The following is a 17,279-nucleotide window of genomic DNA, read 5'->3' as shown; positions in this document are numbered from 1 at the left end:
TAAAATTCAAACGATTTAAGAAGTCCTTTTAGTTTAACAATTAAGCTACAATCTGTTCCAATCTACCGCTAGTTCCTCTTCTAGAGCTCTCTTGGTATGTCTAAAGTGTGTCATGATGGTGTTTGAATACTTCTACTGCTTCTGCAAATAAAATAAGAAGTTACATGTTAAAATTGACTTTGTCAATCTCAAATTATATATACAAAACAGTAATTAATCAACTTAGTGATTTGTTTTATCTTAAAATGCTTATCTTCTAAGATTTACATAACAAAACAGCATATAGAAATTAAGATACAGCTGAAGTTTCATATTGACAGTAAATTATGTACAAAAACAACAAAAACTTTTTTAAAAGAAGCTATTTTTGCAATTTTGAGACGTCCCCTCGTTGCCATGGTAACAGGAAATTTAACTTGAAAGAGGAGGCTTTTCAGTGAAAATGGCCATTTTTCACAATATGCTCATGGGTGAAAGGGTTAACTTAAAAAATTATAAATGTTACAAAACAACAATTTTCACTAAAATTAGGTAAAAGACCACATGTTAACATGTAAAAACTAGATTTTGGGTGATTCAAAAGTTTTTCATCATTTTTTGTTAGCCCTTTACCCCTCGTTGCCATGGTAACAGGAAATTTAAGACTGAGCATGTCGTTACAAAAGCAATGGTCCAGTCAACATTTGTGCCAAGTTTGATTAGTATTGAAGCATTTTTCATAGTTTCATAGCAGTTTGAACTTGTAAGAGGAGGCTTTTCAGTGAAAATGGCCATTTTTCACAATATGCTCATGGGGGAATGGGTTAAGTCTGACCTATGATTGGTAAGAAAAACTGCTCCCATCAGTTACGTCAGCATTTTCCTAAGAACAGTCCTTTCCATGTTAAATTTATGGTATAGAAGCTACAGCTGTAATACTTTAAATTTCAGCCAGGACCAGGATCTAGAATATAAAATAAACTTATTATTCCATATATATTCACGGCAATTAAACTTAAAATTAAACACTCAACTTTATTATTTAACCACAAACAGTTTAATCAATATTTATTTTGAAAATGCAATGGATTTAATGTATTTTTCAAACTATCACTAAGATATAAAATTAATACAGCTAAATTGACGAATCGTCTTGGGGCGTAAATTATATGGGGCGAACAACACTTCATCTGCTTATAGGTTACAATAATATGATAAATAAATTTCAAAAAGGCATGGCTTGTAAAATCATAAATTGCCAAGGACATCAATAACTTCGCGTAAGGCCTACCAAACCCAAAACATTCAATTAGGTCGCGTTTTGACACAAGAGTCTAAAATATTAGAAAATATTAGAAGGAGGTGTATTTCTGTTTTTATTAGTAAAATTACAGTTGTCATTTTTCATATTTTGCAGATATGGAAGGTTCCGGATATTGTTTGTGATAAATGTGGGAAACATTTCATTCACGGGTAGGTCTCAAATATTGACCACATGAACAGTCTACACGGCACAGGACCTTATAAATGTTGTGGTAAAACATTTTATAGCCCAGCAAATCGGAAACGTTACGGGTTTTACTGCTGATATTAAGATGACATTCAAACATAAGTCCTCTAGATTTTATTACCTAGTTTGTAAAATAAAAGACCCATTCTAATATACTTTAGGTTGTTTTCTTTTATGCTTTAGATTAAAAAAAACACACACAACATAATAATGTTAAATACAGACACTAATTTGAAAAAAGTTGGTTTCATAAAAGACTAAGTGATAAAATGACTTGAATGTCTTTGAAATCTAAATACATGTATAACGAATAACATAAAATGCCATACCTGTCACGTTTCGATTTGTCACAACATTTACAAAGTCCTGTGCCGAGTAGCCAGTTTATGTGGTCATTAAGACAAATGTTGCCCAACATTATCCACAAACAGTACCCGAACTGGAACCGCCCATATCTGCAAACTATGACAAATGACAACTGTAATTGTGCTTAATATACTGAAATCGACCTCCTTCTTATATTTGAGACTCTGCGATTAATTCATCTATATCGAAACTTCATTTAATATATTCACGTGCGTATGTATTCTGCTATCCATAGGGGCTTTATTCTATCCAGGACCTTTTGGCGGTATTTCTAATATTATTCAAAATTCTTTGAACGTTTAAGGCTAAATGCATCAATCATGATTTTGTTCAATCAATATCTAGGCTATAACCTGCATAGATATTGCCTGCCCATAAAATATTGCGTGGGAGTTATCAACAATAAAAGTATGCGTGGGAGTTACCCAAATCATTTTTCTCTCATGTTTTGGAATAGAAAATGACCAGTCAACATTTAACATGCCTAATATTTACATTTTCAAATAAAGAAATTCTATGAAAATTTTCTCATTGCTAACTCGACTTAGTTTAATCAAATTCATAAAAAATACAAATTTTGCGTGAATGTTACCCGAAATATAATTGTTCACATTGAAAATTTCTATTGAATTTTTGAGTGTTTGTAAAAGCTATGAGCACAGGAGTGGAAACTAAGGTATAGGCGGCAACAATTCTTTATTCTGCGTAGGCTGCAACAGATCTCGTATGTAAGTAAAAGGGATATAATAAAGAATTACCTTAAAAACACATGTGAAGCGAGGTTTTTAGGCCGCCATATTGTCTGTACGCGTAACCGTAAAAGTCACGTGATTCCCTACCGTGACTATATACTAGTAGTAAAGTATAATCTTTTCAATTGCCATGGTAACAAACTGATAGCAAGATTTTGAGACGAAATCTTACATTTGTTATGTTAACATACTTATTGTATATACATGTAGCTTTTTATTGAGAAAAAATATTTTGCCAGTTGCTATGGCAACACTTTGAATATCATAAATATACCCATCATAACCATATATACATAATATAAGTTTCAAAACATTCACAGGTTGAGAGACCAAAAATAAATTATTTTTCCATTTTAGAAGGGAACATTTCTTATTAAAGATCAATAGAGCACGGTATTGGGATCAATATATGTAAATAATGTCTGCAGAAAATGAGAATTCTATTGCATAATATGATACGAAGTAAAGATAAGTATATTACTTTGAAAATCTTTGTGATATTTTATCTATCTCATAGTAAAATCATGTTTTGTGAAACACGCATTTTCTGGTAGTTATTTTTTTGTAGTTTGTATATAAAAAATAATTGTTTTTGTTAGTACTGAATTATATTTTGTTTAGGATATAAACACATTGTTATATTATGTTTTATATGTTGAATAAATGTTTATCACTTCTAAAATATTTTTATTTTAGCAACATGAAAGAGTACTGAGTGCTGATTATGGAAAGCCTTGACTGTCTTATGTTTATCTTAACAACGTTTAGGTTTATAATTATAAGACAGTCATGGCTTTCCATAGCTGATAGTAATTTTTTTAGCTGACACATTACCAGTATTCATACGCGCTCTATGTACATGTATACAATATAGATATATTACAATGCTTGATAAAAAGTAAACATGATTTATTGTAAAATTTTGTTTGTATAAAAGTTGTCATTTACTGAGAGAGGTTTCTTGTAATTTGTCATCTCTATATATGAGGAATATGTTTGTATATATTTGATGTTTTATGCAATGTAAATAGTCATTCCAGTTGTTCATAATTTCAAGAATAAATCTTTATCAGTTGTCTTACGCGTTTGTCCATTTAATCAAAACCTTTAAGAAATATATATCATATAAAATCGAACGTAACAACACAGTTGCGCAGCTTCCTATAGACCAAACCAAGTAGGCCGCGACTTGCACTTTTTTCTAGGAACGTGAAGAAATAAATATCGTTTGTTTGTCTAACGGCAATTTCTTATAATCCCTTTAACATATTCTTTGTACTAAATATTCGTCCAAATGCGACTCCAACAATACAAAGTAAAAGCTATTTCTCGGTGGATGGCGCATGTCCTCAGACCCCTTCACGTGAGTTTTAACAAAGCCCCGCCCCTTTAACTAGAAGTCACACAAATAATTAAGTGTTACATAAAGACTTTTAATTGGGTTTTACCTCGCATCAACACATTATAGGTCATATGGCGACTTTTCAGCTTTACATTAGGAGGAAGACATCAGGTGTCCATCTGTGCGTTATTTCAGAAACGATTGGACACTTAAAGAAGTTTTAAAATTGCTTTTGTTAATATGTCCGAGTAACTTTCAGACAATTCTTTAACGATTGGTCGTATAACAATTTCTTTTGCGTGAATTAATCAATGCCTTTATTATTTAAAATAATAGTTTCAACTTTACATGTCATTGGCATTTGCTGTAGAAAAAATCCGACGTGCATACAAATTAGATGACTATTGAAAAACTGAGAAGCAGTCGGAAATTATGCAAACAAAACAAAGGCTATTCTTTTATGCAAAAATCATAATCTAATTCTCGAAATTTATTATGGCTCAAACCATACACGCGTTGGAGTTTAAATTATTTAAATCAAGTGATATTATCTATTATAGATGGTGGTACATCAAATACATTTACTTAAACTATATATCAGAAAAAGGATTCTTACAATGCCAAGAGAAATGATTCTTGCAAGTTCAATAGAGATATAAAAAAATTGGGTTTATGTTAAACCATTATCATTCGAAAATTTTAGAGTCTCTCATATTGAACAAACTGTTTCAGAGCCAAACTACTTTTATGTCCCAACAAACAAAGGGACATCACTCTCATGGTAGTTGTTGAAGCAAGTTGGACAGAGTAACGAGTCTGTCTCAAGAGTCGTTCAATCCAAATCGGCCCCTATATAAAAGTAAGCCCAAACTAATTTCATTATTTTCTCAAAACACTTTTGCATTTGTCTTATAAAGTTTCATAGTAAGCTTTAAGTAATTTATCTTCACCCCGGAATGGCCCGGTGTAGTCTCATGCCAGGTATTCAAATAAGCTTTGGAGACATTGGCTATTTCAGTGTTTTGGAGGAAATGCCAATACAATCACTCAATCATACATTGTCTTAAGAGTTATCCAGAGAGTTATCTAGTATTTTTTCAGCGATTCGTATATAAAGTCGATATATTGTCTATAATGCAATATGTTATGACAAGGTTCATAACCTTTGCTTCTGTAAATCCATAATGCCCCCGCCCCTCGCCCCCTATGAATTTTGTTATTTCCCAGTTTAGTCTTTTCCGTGGCAATACGAAAATATCTGTTGATAACATATTACGCAACCCGTAAATGCTTCATTATAACTTCATTATAATATCAACATGTGTTATATACTTATGAAAGAAATCATGGATTTAGATAAAACAATCAAGCGTTTGAATCAGTTTTATTCAATATACACTTAGTATATAACTAAACAAAAACAATATGTATATTTTACATTTAAATCAACCAGCCAGTTATTTTTTATTAAGACTCGTCGCTAATGAAAAACATGTGACTGTATGAAATATTAAGTTTATGGTATCACTGTACTGTACTACTGCAAACTAAGCACCAATTTATAACGATAGTGACTCTAAAGAAATCGGAAGCACACCTTTAAGTACTATGCAAATGAGGCACGTTAACCGTGTTAAAAAAAGAGCTAGGAACGGTTCCCAAGTACTAAGAGGGTGTCAAGGTTAACTTGGAAAGAGATAATGTGACACATTTACCGTGTGAATAGAAAATGGGGTATGGTTATCGGGTAGAAAGACAATATTTCAAAGAAATAATCAGTCACGGTTACCATGTAAAGAGATAAAAGGTCACGATGGTCGGTTGATGATTATAAGGGTCATGGGTACCGTGTAAAACGATATCAGGCCACGGTTGTCGTATAAAGAGTTAATTGGCCACCTTTACCGTGTAAAGAGACGATAGGTCACGGTTGTCGTGAAAATAGTTGATGGGCCAAGGTAATCATGTAAAGAGATAATAAGTCAAGGTTGAGTAATTTAGTGAGATCAGATGAATACAGTGTTAAGATATAATGGGACATGGTTACCGAGGGGCATGTGTAAAGGAAAATTGAGACAGGGTTACCATTTGGAAAAAAAAGAACCAAATCGTCCAACACTTTGATAATCAAAGTGAAATTATCATAATAATAGTCAAATAAAAGCAATGTCTGCATGACTTATTATATTTGTCTGTTCTATAGACAAGCAAATTGTCAAACAAAGAACTATGCATCAATACATACAGTTCATAATATAAGAATAAATCAACTTTAATTTGTCATTCATATATTTAAGCATAAAATTAGCAAAATTGTCTTTTTAAAGAAATAAATAAATAATAAATAAAATAAATAACAAAATTTTGATGTATAACTCATATTTCACTCGATGTCGTCTGCTAATGTGATTTAGTGTTTCCGTTTTAATAAACTCATCTTTTTGTAAGAAACGTTTTCCTATAGTGTCATTCATCCTAGAATCTTAACCCTTCGCATGCTGAGAAAATTGTTGTCAGCTAAAATGTCGTCTGCTTGACGTTGTTGTTGTTGTTGATTTTTTTTTAAATTTTATCCGAATAAACATAAATGATGTCATTCCCGACCAGGCGCTGAGGTACACGGTCTGGTACCATGTTTACAAAGGCTAATGTGGTCCATTCCGGCAAGCTAAAAGTCAATTCTCTAACGGTACGAAAGGTTTTGTTGTGAGTGACGGGCTGTAGAAAAGGCGGGCTGATCTCAATATCTGAGACTGCTTCCATAGAGGCAGACGATAAAATTCTAGTCTGCTTATCTTTAAATGCTCCTGGAATTGTTTCTCGGATAAATGATTCTGAAAATTCAACAACATCAATCTGAATATGAATATAAAGTGAATATAAATAATATAAATGAGATATTTAAAGATTTTCGGTGTCATAACCGTGCATTTTCTGCTCTTATACTAGTTTTATGTTATGCATATGTAATATTTTTTCGTACCTATCTTTTTTTCTTTGTCAAATGTTAAAATGATACTAAAAGCTCCTTGTGTTGTACTGAAATTCTGAAAAAAGTATCAATATTGTTTTTTTACCACCCTACGCGAGGCTGACCACGAAATATCAAGACAAATGGAGAGTCTATTATAAAGCCAAATTTTATATGTAATTACCGGAGCAGATTTATGATGTAGCTTATATGTTACTTATATGACGTTTTCTAAACACAAAAGATGGATTACTCATCAATGATAATTGAATTGTTTTTTATTTACAAATATATTAAATGCAATCAATTGTAATTCTAACAATTCCATGAATTTTGTTTATTCATTTAATTCAATTAGTTATTAAATTAGATTATTTAGTTTTGAATGCTTGTATTCCTACTGATAGATGCATTGCTGCTTGTTCTTTGAAAATAATGTTAAATATACTTACATTGTATTATTTATATATAAATGATAAAGAAGAAATAAAATCAAACAAGACCTGTTTGTTAGTGTCGTCCACATCATGAGGCAAGTCTGCTCTCAACAATGTTATGTATGGATATTTTGGTTGCTTTAGAAAGCTGGTATCAACAACCTTGAAAAGTAAAAAATATGCAAAACACTTTTTGTTAAAATCAACAGTTTTTGTTCAATCATTACATTGTTAAATTGTTAAATCACATTTTAAAATCATCACAATGTTACATTGTTAAACCTTCACTTTGTTGAATAATCACATTGTAAAATCATTACTTTGTTACATTGTTAAATTGTCACTTTGTTAAATAATCACATTGTTAAATTATCATTTCTACAAGAAATTCATCAATATTTTCAATAATTCATTTCCTAATTTTGAATTAATTATAGATTTAAACGTACTGTAATTCCAAAAGTTAAACAAACACAAAATCAAAGTAAATTAAAGTAAATTTATCAAACACTGTACAATTATTAAACGAATTTAGCAACAATCTCACAAAACATTGACAATGGGTCTTAGCATGCTCAATATAATTTCAAATAAATATGATATAAGCATGATTTTTTGGATAGTCATGTGTCTTGTCAAACTGTAAAAATTGAAACAGTCCAACTTTTATTCATGATTAAAGGGCGCGCTTATATGTTGTAATGTTCTCATTAATGAAATTTCTAAAATTCTAAAATAAAGATTTGTCGTTTTGGGCTTTCTTTTGGGATTCTCATTTTCTCTATTTTACTTACACTTTGATGCACGTCTATTTTAGCATTTTCTTGACGAACTCGTTTCCTAAAAACTTCATATGCATGGCGACCCTGTTAAATAGAAAATATAGAAAGTTCAATAATGAAATTGCCCTTGAATATGTTAAACTTAATCTCTCTCGCAGGTGTGCCTGCGAAATACACATTGTCAGCTTCCTGCATGTATTAGATAGAAAGTAAAAATATGATACGACTAGGAAAATACATATTAAAAAAGTGTATATTTCAAGACAGATTTAAACATCACATAGAGGGAGGTGCAAAACAGATTTCAAAGTCATATTGGTATATGTATATTTCAAGACTTCAAAGTTCCATAGCGAGAAAGAAAAAAAATACACTTACGAACGGGGAAGACCTATCGTAAAGTTACGACAGATTTTGCACTTAAGATTTTCTTAAGATTTTTTGTGAAAAGGAGATTTATCGTAAGATTTCTCTTACGACAAAAAATTGTCGTAAGATTTTTTGTGAAAATGTCTGCTGGCTTGAAACATATAAATTTTCTGTGATATAGGCCTACAAGTATCTTTCACCACACATATAAAGAATTGCATATAGACAATATTAATCATAGTTTAATTATAATATATCAGACAATTGTTTGCTTCTTCTGGATTTTTTCTCGTTAATTCAAAACAAAAATTTTTACCGCGTATCCAAGAGCATTCCATGTGGTGAAGTGTTTGGTAAAAGAGAACGGCTCAGTTCTTTGGGAAACAAGCCAGACTGAGACCAGATCAAATTGTCTGCCTGCTGGGTCCTGCTTTATGTAGTCCTGTAATTCAAGACAAAGTTAATGTAAACACATCTTAAAAATATCATATTTATTTGTATATTTCATGAAATACAATAGTAATGTACAGGATAGAATTCAAATAGACTTGTTCATTTATTTTTTAAATCATTTAAGAAAGAAAATGCTGATTGTTTTGAAAATACTTAATAAAAGATAAATGAATAATTTTATATTATTGAAATAAACTAAAAAACTAAAATACCTTTGCCAAAGTAAACAACTTCTTTCTCGTACCACTGTCAACTCTTTCACCACACCATACAAATACCTATACCAAAGAAATAATTGAAAAATAATTGAAATCAAGATATGAACGTTATGAGCAATCTTTTAAATGTAGCATCATATTTTAAAGGGGAAAAACATGTTTAACTGACTGATTAACTACTCGTTAGATCACTTAACAACATAAATGCCTCTAATGACAAATATCTACAGGACGTTAACATGATATAAAAGTGCATTCTACTTTACTGGTTATAGAAAATATTCATAGAACCCTGAATAACAAGAAATATATTCAAACCTTATTACGTAATGGCAAACAATTTACAAACCTGGCTATATGTGTCCAGAATATAAACACCTTCTTCTGATAAATCCTGTAAGACAAATATATTCTCTCCATTAATTATATTACTTTAACTTGTTAAGGCCTAGAAATGCTTTTATTTCGTTTCTCAAAAGCATTTATTTTTTATGTCCCCTTAAAGTTCCTAAAAAGGTACTTTTTCAAAAAGGTACTCATTTACTAATTACCTAATCCATTTTTTTTTTGCTTCTGTTGCTTTTTGGCAATAAGTACAGTTATAGTGATTAAGTATTTTGAATGGAAGTCAAAATACTACATGTATTTTGTTTACGTTTGGCTACTTTTAAGACAAATATTTTCACTTTCAGCACTACTATCTTCAGATGGTAAGCATCTAACATGCTCTAAATCATTTGAACGTTATCTGAAAAGAGGGAAAATTCTATTCGTTTCTGAGAAATAAAATGCATTTATACATAATACTTTTTATGGTTAAGACAGAATAACATATACAACTATGTAAGAAAACAAACAGTTAATCAAACATATAACGTACAACATTTTGAAATATGAATGAATAGATAAACATTAACATCATAAATCCCAACTATTTACATTCTACAACTATGTCGGCTGTCCAAAATATCAACATATCCCAAAAAAAGTGTATGAATACAAGTAAGTACCTACCTCTTGTTGGAAATCATCAATAAGTTCCGCTACGTGAGATTTATGGTTATAATGTAACAAACATGCAGGACGTTTGCTTAGACTCTGAAAAATGAAAATAATGGATAAACAGATAATTTATGTGATAATACCTTCTTTAAAACTTAAAGAAACTTCAACAATCTTGCATTATTATAGTATTCTAATTAAAAATGGATAGAAATTAAATCCTATAAGATCAATTTACCAGACAAACTTTACTCGAGTTATTCTTTCGCCATATTTTCCTTCAGCCCTAAAATCGTTACCATGACATGACAATACAATTGATCTTGTGGTATGTGACCATATGGAAATGTAAGACTTGAATTAATTGAACTTGTGGTCGTTGGTTTATACAGAATTTCTTTTAGTTCGATTGTGTAGCAAGTCATAGCTCCGTGGACCAACCAGTACTGAGCAATGAGTGTAAAGTTTCTTGCCCAAGGAAACAACGACTTGCCCCTGACGGGATTTGAACCCATGCGGATAGCGATCATTTGATTACTAGTCCGACGCGTTAAACACTCAGCCATGTCGCCACTGAGACTTGTGGTCTTTTCAATGGCAACGTTAGATTATATGTACATGTTGGTGTACATACCTTCTCTTTATATTCTTCCTCGTAAGCCGACCTGGCACCAAGCAGAGTCACGAACACAGCTGGTTCCTTACCTTCCATCGCTATCTCATACGAAAACATCCTGTATAATAGAATATAAAATAATATAAAGTATTTTAAGACACTATGATTAAATATGAGAGGTTATTTAAATATGAGAGGTGATTAAGAAGCATTGGAAGAGAAATAAGTTACAGTTTGTGAAGCAAAATAACCATCGGTATGTTTTCATAATTTGAATTTTAGCACAATGCTAGTGAAGTTTCCAATTTTTTACATGTTTCTGTAAACAAGAGAGTTAATCTAAACTAATTGCAATTTCACTAAAATCTCAAAAGAACCAATAAACGTTATCAACTTTTTACTTTTCAGCAAGTTTCAATGAAAAACATTAAATACCGGTAAATTAATATCACTTCAAAATCGGTATTTACGTTGTTCTCCATCTACAATGACCAGAATAAGCAGCAAATACCCTTATACTTCCAAAATCATTTCAAATCAATAAAATCAATTTTAAAGATGATTTCCAATCTTTGAAATCGTTAATAATTGATAATAGTTATTTATACAAGATGTAAATATAAAAGAAATGTTTTGTTACCTTGACGAACACAGTATACTTAGTAAATGTTTAGCTGCCTCCCTCTCCGTACTTCCTGAGTTCTGAAATAAATAATTTACATCATTAATAAACAATTTACATCATTATTAAACAAATTACATCATTATTTATAAATAACTTTTTAAACATTCTCCAAGGCATGTCGCCTTTTAAACATTAAAATACAAAAAAAATACAGAAAACTAATACAAATATACAAACAACATATGTGTACATGAAAGTATAACAGTAACACTTAAAAACCATAAATGGGGCATTGAAATGAAGAAGATCAATGTAAAAATAAATATCTGCATGAAGAAATATAGAACATGCACAGAAATAAAAATTTCTTGAAATACACATGGTATTAAAACCTTAAATTTATTCATGTGCAACTTATCATTTAAAGATCAAAGAGTCGTTTAGTAGCTACAGTAGATAATATCTTTTGGTATATCAATTGAAGCAAATTGTACTGAACTGCCATAAAGATATAATTCGTCATTTACATAAACAATGCATTTAAACAATTTTCTAATATTAGAATAACGCATTACCTTGCCATACCAAAGATAAGCACCACTGTCTGTTAATAATACAAAAGAGGAAGAACTGTTCAAGTTTTCCCAAGCCGGTGCAACCTGGTGAAACAATACAAAAAAAAATGTGAGAGATATTTTTTCAGAAAGAATGCCCAGCTTGGCAAAATTAAAAATGTCCATCGGCGTTAGTGGAAAAAGTAAGCTTTTGTTCAGACACCCTAGCACCGCCTTACTTCATGTAAACGGAGCTTATTCTATTAACTATTTTATTTACAGCATTTAACAAAAGTAATCTATTTTGACAATATTGCCAAACAGCTTTTTGAATAATCAAGTTATATTTTTTTAAGTATTTGGTAGTTTTGTTTAAGCAAACTAAATGATATGAAATTGAAATGTACCTGTTGTATTCTGGTAGCACGTTCTCCGAAATCTCTCACACAGAACAATTTGATGTTTCCTTCTCGGCTAGCATTAGTTTCATCACCGTCATACTACATTGATACAAAACATTATTTATTTATTTTTTATTATTATTATTAATTTTTTGCATTTAAGTAAGTACAGTATTATATTAATTTGCAAAAATGTTTTGTTGTTTTTATTGTGTTCCTTTTTGCCCAATGGGATAAAGTAAACTAAATTCCATATCAAAATATTTAATTAATTTAATTGCATGATTCAGACACCCTGGATATGTGATGTGTATTTATTTAACACATCTACTTTTTCTTATTCTGGGACACGGCGCATGAAATTTGTCAGTATTAAACTTTTAAAACCCCTTCACAGATATAAAAATTTCTTTTGAAACAATAAATACAAGTGACGAATTCCAAAATTACACATGAAAGATGTGTATGCTTAATATAACAAGTTACCAATCTTCAATTTGAGGGACTTCTGATCATCCTACCTCCTTCTTTGAAATAAGTCCATTTTGAAATTTGAAAATGATAATTTTAGAAATGGTAATTTTAGAAATTATAAATCTAGAAATTATATTTATTAGCATACTTCATATCAATAATTTTTTTGTCATGGTTCTGCAATTTCTTATTATTTCCTATTGGAAATTTTAAATCAAAGAACTGTTTGTATTGGGAGAAAAACTTACTACAATCATCCAGTCTTGAAGTGCCGTCAAGAAATGTTGGGGTTCTTTATGGTCAAGTACACGAATCTGAATAATAATGCAATTGTTTAGTTCATAAGTAGGTCTATATTCATTGTCGATATGTCGCGAAACTTTCATAAATTATTGGCACAAATAACTGTTTACAAAACATACTCTGAAACTCTGAAACCATATCATATTTTTCTTTCTACCTACTTTTTCAAATATTTTGTCCTGACTACACCGTGCACATTTCTATATTCAAGATTTAAAAACAGTTATATGTTATCTATAGAACAATAAAGATTTAACATTCCTACATGGCCATGCCATTCATGCCTCCATTAATTAATCATTATTGTTATTATCATTATCATTATTATTATTCAATCCATTAATCTTAATCAAGCATGTCCTCAAATCGTTCTAAAACACATATTATCCATTGTCAGAATAATTTATCTTACCTTCTTCTTGAAGGATTTTTAAATCTAACCTTTGACCTTACTTCGTTGCACTGTATTCCAACCTACCTGAACACCTCTATTTTCTAGTTGATTATTCTTCTCCTCGGCTAACTCTACAAGTCTTTCTTCATCCTCTTGCGTACTTTTGCTGCCCTACAATTCACGAAAAAATACTTTCTATATATATCTGTATAGTTTAACTTAATATGTACATGTAAAAAAATCTGGATAAGTTGATCCCTCGTAAGCATTAATCACAATAAAATTACATGAAAATTGCAGACTCGGTTTGACTGAGTCTGTACATGAGGGATAATTAAAAGTCGCAACATCCCTCACGCTCTCGGGCTTGAGCGGTACTCAATTTTCAACAATTACAAGTGATGGAATCAATGATCCCGAAGAACCAGAAAAATAAAACAACACGGAAGTGAAGTACGGGGCAACATTTTACAGCTGACACACGGCACTTGACACCTACTGTTGTGAAGTATAAAACTTTGGAAAATGGGTGATTCTTCGGAAGCACTATACACAACAAAATAACATGAAAATTGCAAACTAAAATTTTTTAAACAGTTTAATTGCAATTAAATTAGTGATGAAGCTACAACTTATTATTAATATTCAGCAAATCTTTTAGCCTTACGACATATGACAACAAAAACTATCATAAACAAGTAATGAAAAAATATAATCAGTGCACATATGGTTGTTGTTGTTGCATTTTCCTTAAACAATAACTAAATCATACAGTTGTCGTATCAATATTCAAACTTACAATCCATAGGTATATGATGAACTGGTAGTGAGACATTTCTATAGTTGTATGGAGAAGAATGAAGCATTTACTGTTGGTAAACAATCCCATGTGCTCCCACTCTTCTAACTTATTGTTGTTCAACACCCATACCTAAAATACAATAGAAGAAAGAGATAATTAATAAAAAAAACTTTTCTATGAAATTTATAATTTTTATGATTTATAATTAGTTACGTTTGTAGTTTAATATACAGGTACATGTATAATATGATGGTTTGCATGTAGAACTTTGCTATGAACATGTACGCTTTAATTAAAACATTCGTTTTAGAAATGAATAAAATTTCTGACTTATCAATTATTGTTTTACCTGAGTATTTTTTCTCCATTCTCCAAGGGTGTCTTCTGACCAGCACTCTTTTGTTGTGGCAATTGTTCTTCTATCAGTGCGAGAAAACAAAGCACGTCCTGAAGTTTAAAAAATACTGGTATATATTTTATTCCATAAGGACTAAGGAATGGCCAATATGCCCAACACATAGCAAAACTTAAACATTTATTCATGTGGAATAATGAATGCTTTGTATAACAACAAAATGAAAACAAACAACAAAACTGTATAGATTTGCTCAATATCTCTTTGGTAGTATAGTTTTCTGATCTGTTGGAATAATTGAAACCAATTACTTCTAATGTTCAAGATATAACACTGCCTAGCCGGTGCAGGCGGGGTATGAGAGGCGTTGTACCTTACATTATATCTCGAGAACAGACCGCTTTTTATTGTTTTGACTTTCCTTTCCTTATTTGATCATAATAACCAAGTTATATGCCTAACATTTAACATGATTTAAACAAAACTATTTTCTCGAACAAAACAAAACCAAAACACACAAACACTTGATATACATGTATACCTATAAACGGCATGTAACACAACTGAATAAAGCACAAGAACATATTCATTCAACATGTAACACAAGTGAATCGAGAGAAAAAAGATTCCCTATTGGCCAAGAAAACATGATTTAAACAAAGAAGCAGAAGGGAAGTATTCTTAAACCAAACATATAATAAAATTCAAACAAAAGTGTTTTTAACACAACATATAACAAAATTTAAAGCTTAACCATTTCCCAAGCAACGAAATTTTAACAGTTATCTATTTTTCCCAACATAATAAATTTAAATAATTGAACCCATGTTATTGCCTGACCCAACATACAACACAGTTTTAGCGAATGGATACAAAATAAATTACCTATACTACCAACGTATAAAAACATTATTTTTTTGAAATAAGGCACATTGAGTTACCTATTTGTCAAATCTACAAGACGGCGATTTGGAAAATAAAAACACGTGACACCTATAAACAAACTGTTGATATGTAACCTTAAAAATAATAAGTCAATAAAACATACGTTTTAGAATTCGCTATTAAAAACAAACCTTTCATTGTTTACTCTCAATTACATTAGCAATGTTTAGGAATAAGCATGCAAATGGTATTTCGTATATTTTCATATATTTTTTATACAAAATGTCATTTGTTTATACTGTAAACGGGGTCACAAATGTTCTAAATATCTGTCAAGACTTACTAATAAAGCACAAAGTGTTTTTGTTGTTGTTTTTCTGTGTCGGATACAAACGAACTCATACCCGCCAGTTAAGATAAGATTGGCGAAAGAAGTATCATCTATTAATATCACAGACGAGCTAAAGGATTCTCCTCAGGCAACTGCTGGTCTTTTGATCACGGAACTACTTTTAAATTAACAAAGTAACACTAAACCAAATGTACTAACAGGCTAAACTTTTGCCATTTTGGACGAAATAGAGCACAATATTTTACCTATATTCCCTGCGCTATAACGTTTGGTTAATGACATTTCTTTTGAAATTCTTTCTTTCCAGTCACAGAAGCACCGTTTAAATTCTGGAGGTTCGTGGTTCTCACGTATTCTACATATTGAACTTTCTGTCGGATAATTATGGTGTGTTGAAAATAACTGCAAGTAAATATATTGCAAAATTACACGTGAATGTCTACAATCTAGAATAATTAACATTGTTTCTTGTGAAAAAATATAAATTAGTGATAAAGGATACAATGTTAGAAACAACAACATGTAACATACATGTAAGCTATTTAAAGCTATTATATCATTTAAACTAAAAAGATATGATATTTAGCATTTGTACTAACTATTCTGCCATTATTATGGTATCTATTTTGTTTGCATTAAATAAGTTTGCGGTTACTTTTTTCTTTATTACGATGTCAGATTTACTACATGTTGTACTTTATTAAGTGTTCATGCATTTAAAAAAAATATAAAATCTTATACCGAAAATTAGAGAATCAGCTAGAGGGCTCTTTTGCAGCAACAGAGGAAATAAAACCTCAACGAACAGCAACACTAAACCTATTTCAGAAGATATTTTGATGTTCATTTGTCATTCAAAAGTCATATATGAGCCGCGTCACGACGAAACCAACATAGTGCGTTTGCGACCAGCATGGATCCAGACCAGCCTGCGTATCCGCGCAGTCTGATCAGGATCCATTCTGTTCGCTTACAAACCCAATTACAGGTAGAGATACTGATAGCGAACAACATGGAACCTGATCAGACTGCGCGGATGTGCAGGCTGGTCTGGACCCATGCTGGTCGCAAACGCACTATGTTGGTTTTGTCGTGACGCGGCTCATATATATATTTATATTTGTCATAGAGATGTATTACCTTAGCTCTCTTTAAGGCGTCGTGAACATCCTCTTCCTTTGCTTCAGAACCTACCCATATAAACAATGTTTTATCCTTGCCTCTGTCCAGCAGATAGCTGTCACGTTTTGTTAGATAGCATTGATTCAGGGGGCGCTTTGACGCCGCCGGCATGTCATACATAACTCGATCACCGGAAATTCTGAAAATATTAAAAT

The 17,279-nt window shown here is 31.1% G+C and overlaps 1 protein-coding gene across 3 annotated transcripts in view; it reads right to left on the bottom strand.

Annotated features, from left to right (window-relative positions):
* Window positions 1-5,316: 5,316 nt before the first annotated feature.
* Window positions 5,317-17,279, bottom strand: part of LOC132716285 (advillin-like) — a 35,425-nt gene continuing 23,462 nt past the window's right edge. For all 3 annotated transcript variants that reach the window (XM_060699525.1, XM_060699526.1, XM_060699524.1), the window contains exons 12-28: window positions 17,083-17,263; window positions 16,188-16,344; window positions 14,700-14,797; window positions 14,348-14,479; window positions 13,633-13,719; window positions 13,100-13,165; window positions 12,384-12,476; window positions 11,998-12,081; window positions 11,438-11,499; window positions 10,816-10,915; window positions 10,194-10,277; window positions 9,529-9,573; window positions 9,174-9,239; window positions 8,825-8,950; window positions 8,152-8,223; window positions 7,424-7,519; window positions 5,317-6,783 (exon numbers count right to left, since the gene is read on the bottom strand). In XM_060699525.1, the coding sequence (XP_060555508.1) occupies window positions 6,625-6,783; window positions 7,424-7,519; window positions 8,152-8,223; window positions 8,825-8,950; window positions 9,174-9,239; window positions 9,529-9,573; window positions 10,194-10,277; window positions 10,816-10,915; window positions 11,438-11,499; window positions 11,998-12,081; window positions 12,384-12,476; window positions 13,100-13,165; window positions 13,633-13,719; window positions 14,348-14,479; window positions 14,700-14,797; window positions 16,188-16,344; window positions 17,083-17,263 (1,708 nt within the window). In that variant the 3' untranslated portion in view covers window positions 5,317-6,624. The remainder of the gene's footprint in view (window positions 6,784-7,423; window positions 7,520-8,151; window positions 8,224-8,824; window positions 8,951-9,173; window positions 9,240-9,528; window positions 9,574-10,193; window positions 10,278-10,815; window positions 10,916-11,437; window positions 11,500-11,997; window positions 12,082-12,383; window positions 12,477-13,099; window positions 13,166-13,632; window positions 13,720-14,347; window positions 14,480-14,699; window positions 14,798-16,187; window positions 16,345-17,082; window positions 17,264-17,279) is intronic.

The sequence above is a fragment of the Ruditapes philippinarum genome, unplaced genomic scaffold (assembly GCF_026571515.1).
Source record: "Ruditapes philippinarum isolate M1 unplaced genomic scaffold, ASM2657151v2 ctg154_1_1_1_1, whole genome shotgun sequence".
Classification (NCBI taxonomy): domain Eukaryota; kingdom Metazoa; phylum Mollusca; class Bivalvia; order Venerida; family Veneridae; genus Ruditapes; species Ruditapes philippinarum.
The sequence above is the reverse complement of the archived record's forward strand: the minus strand, read 5'-3'. Positions and strand labels throughout refer to the sequence as shown.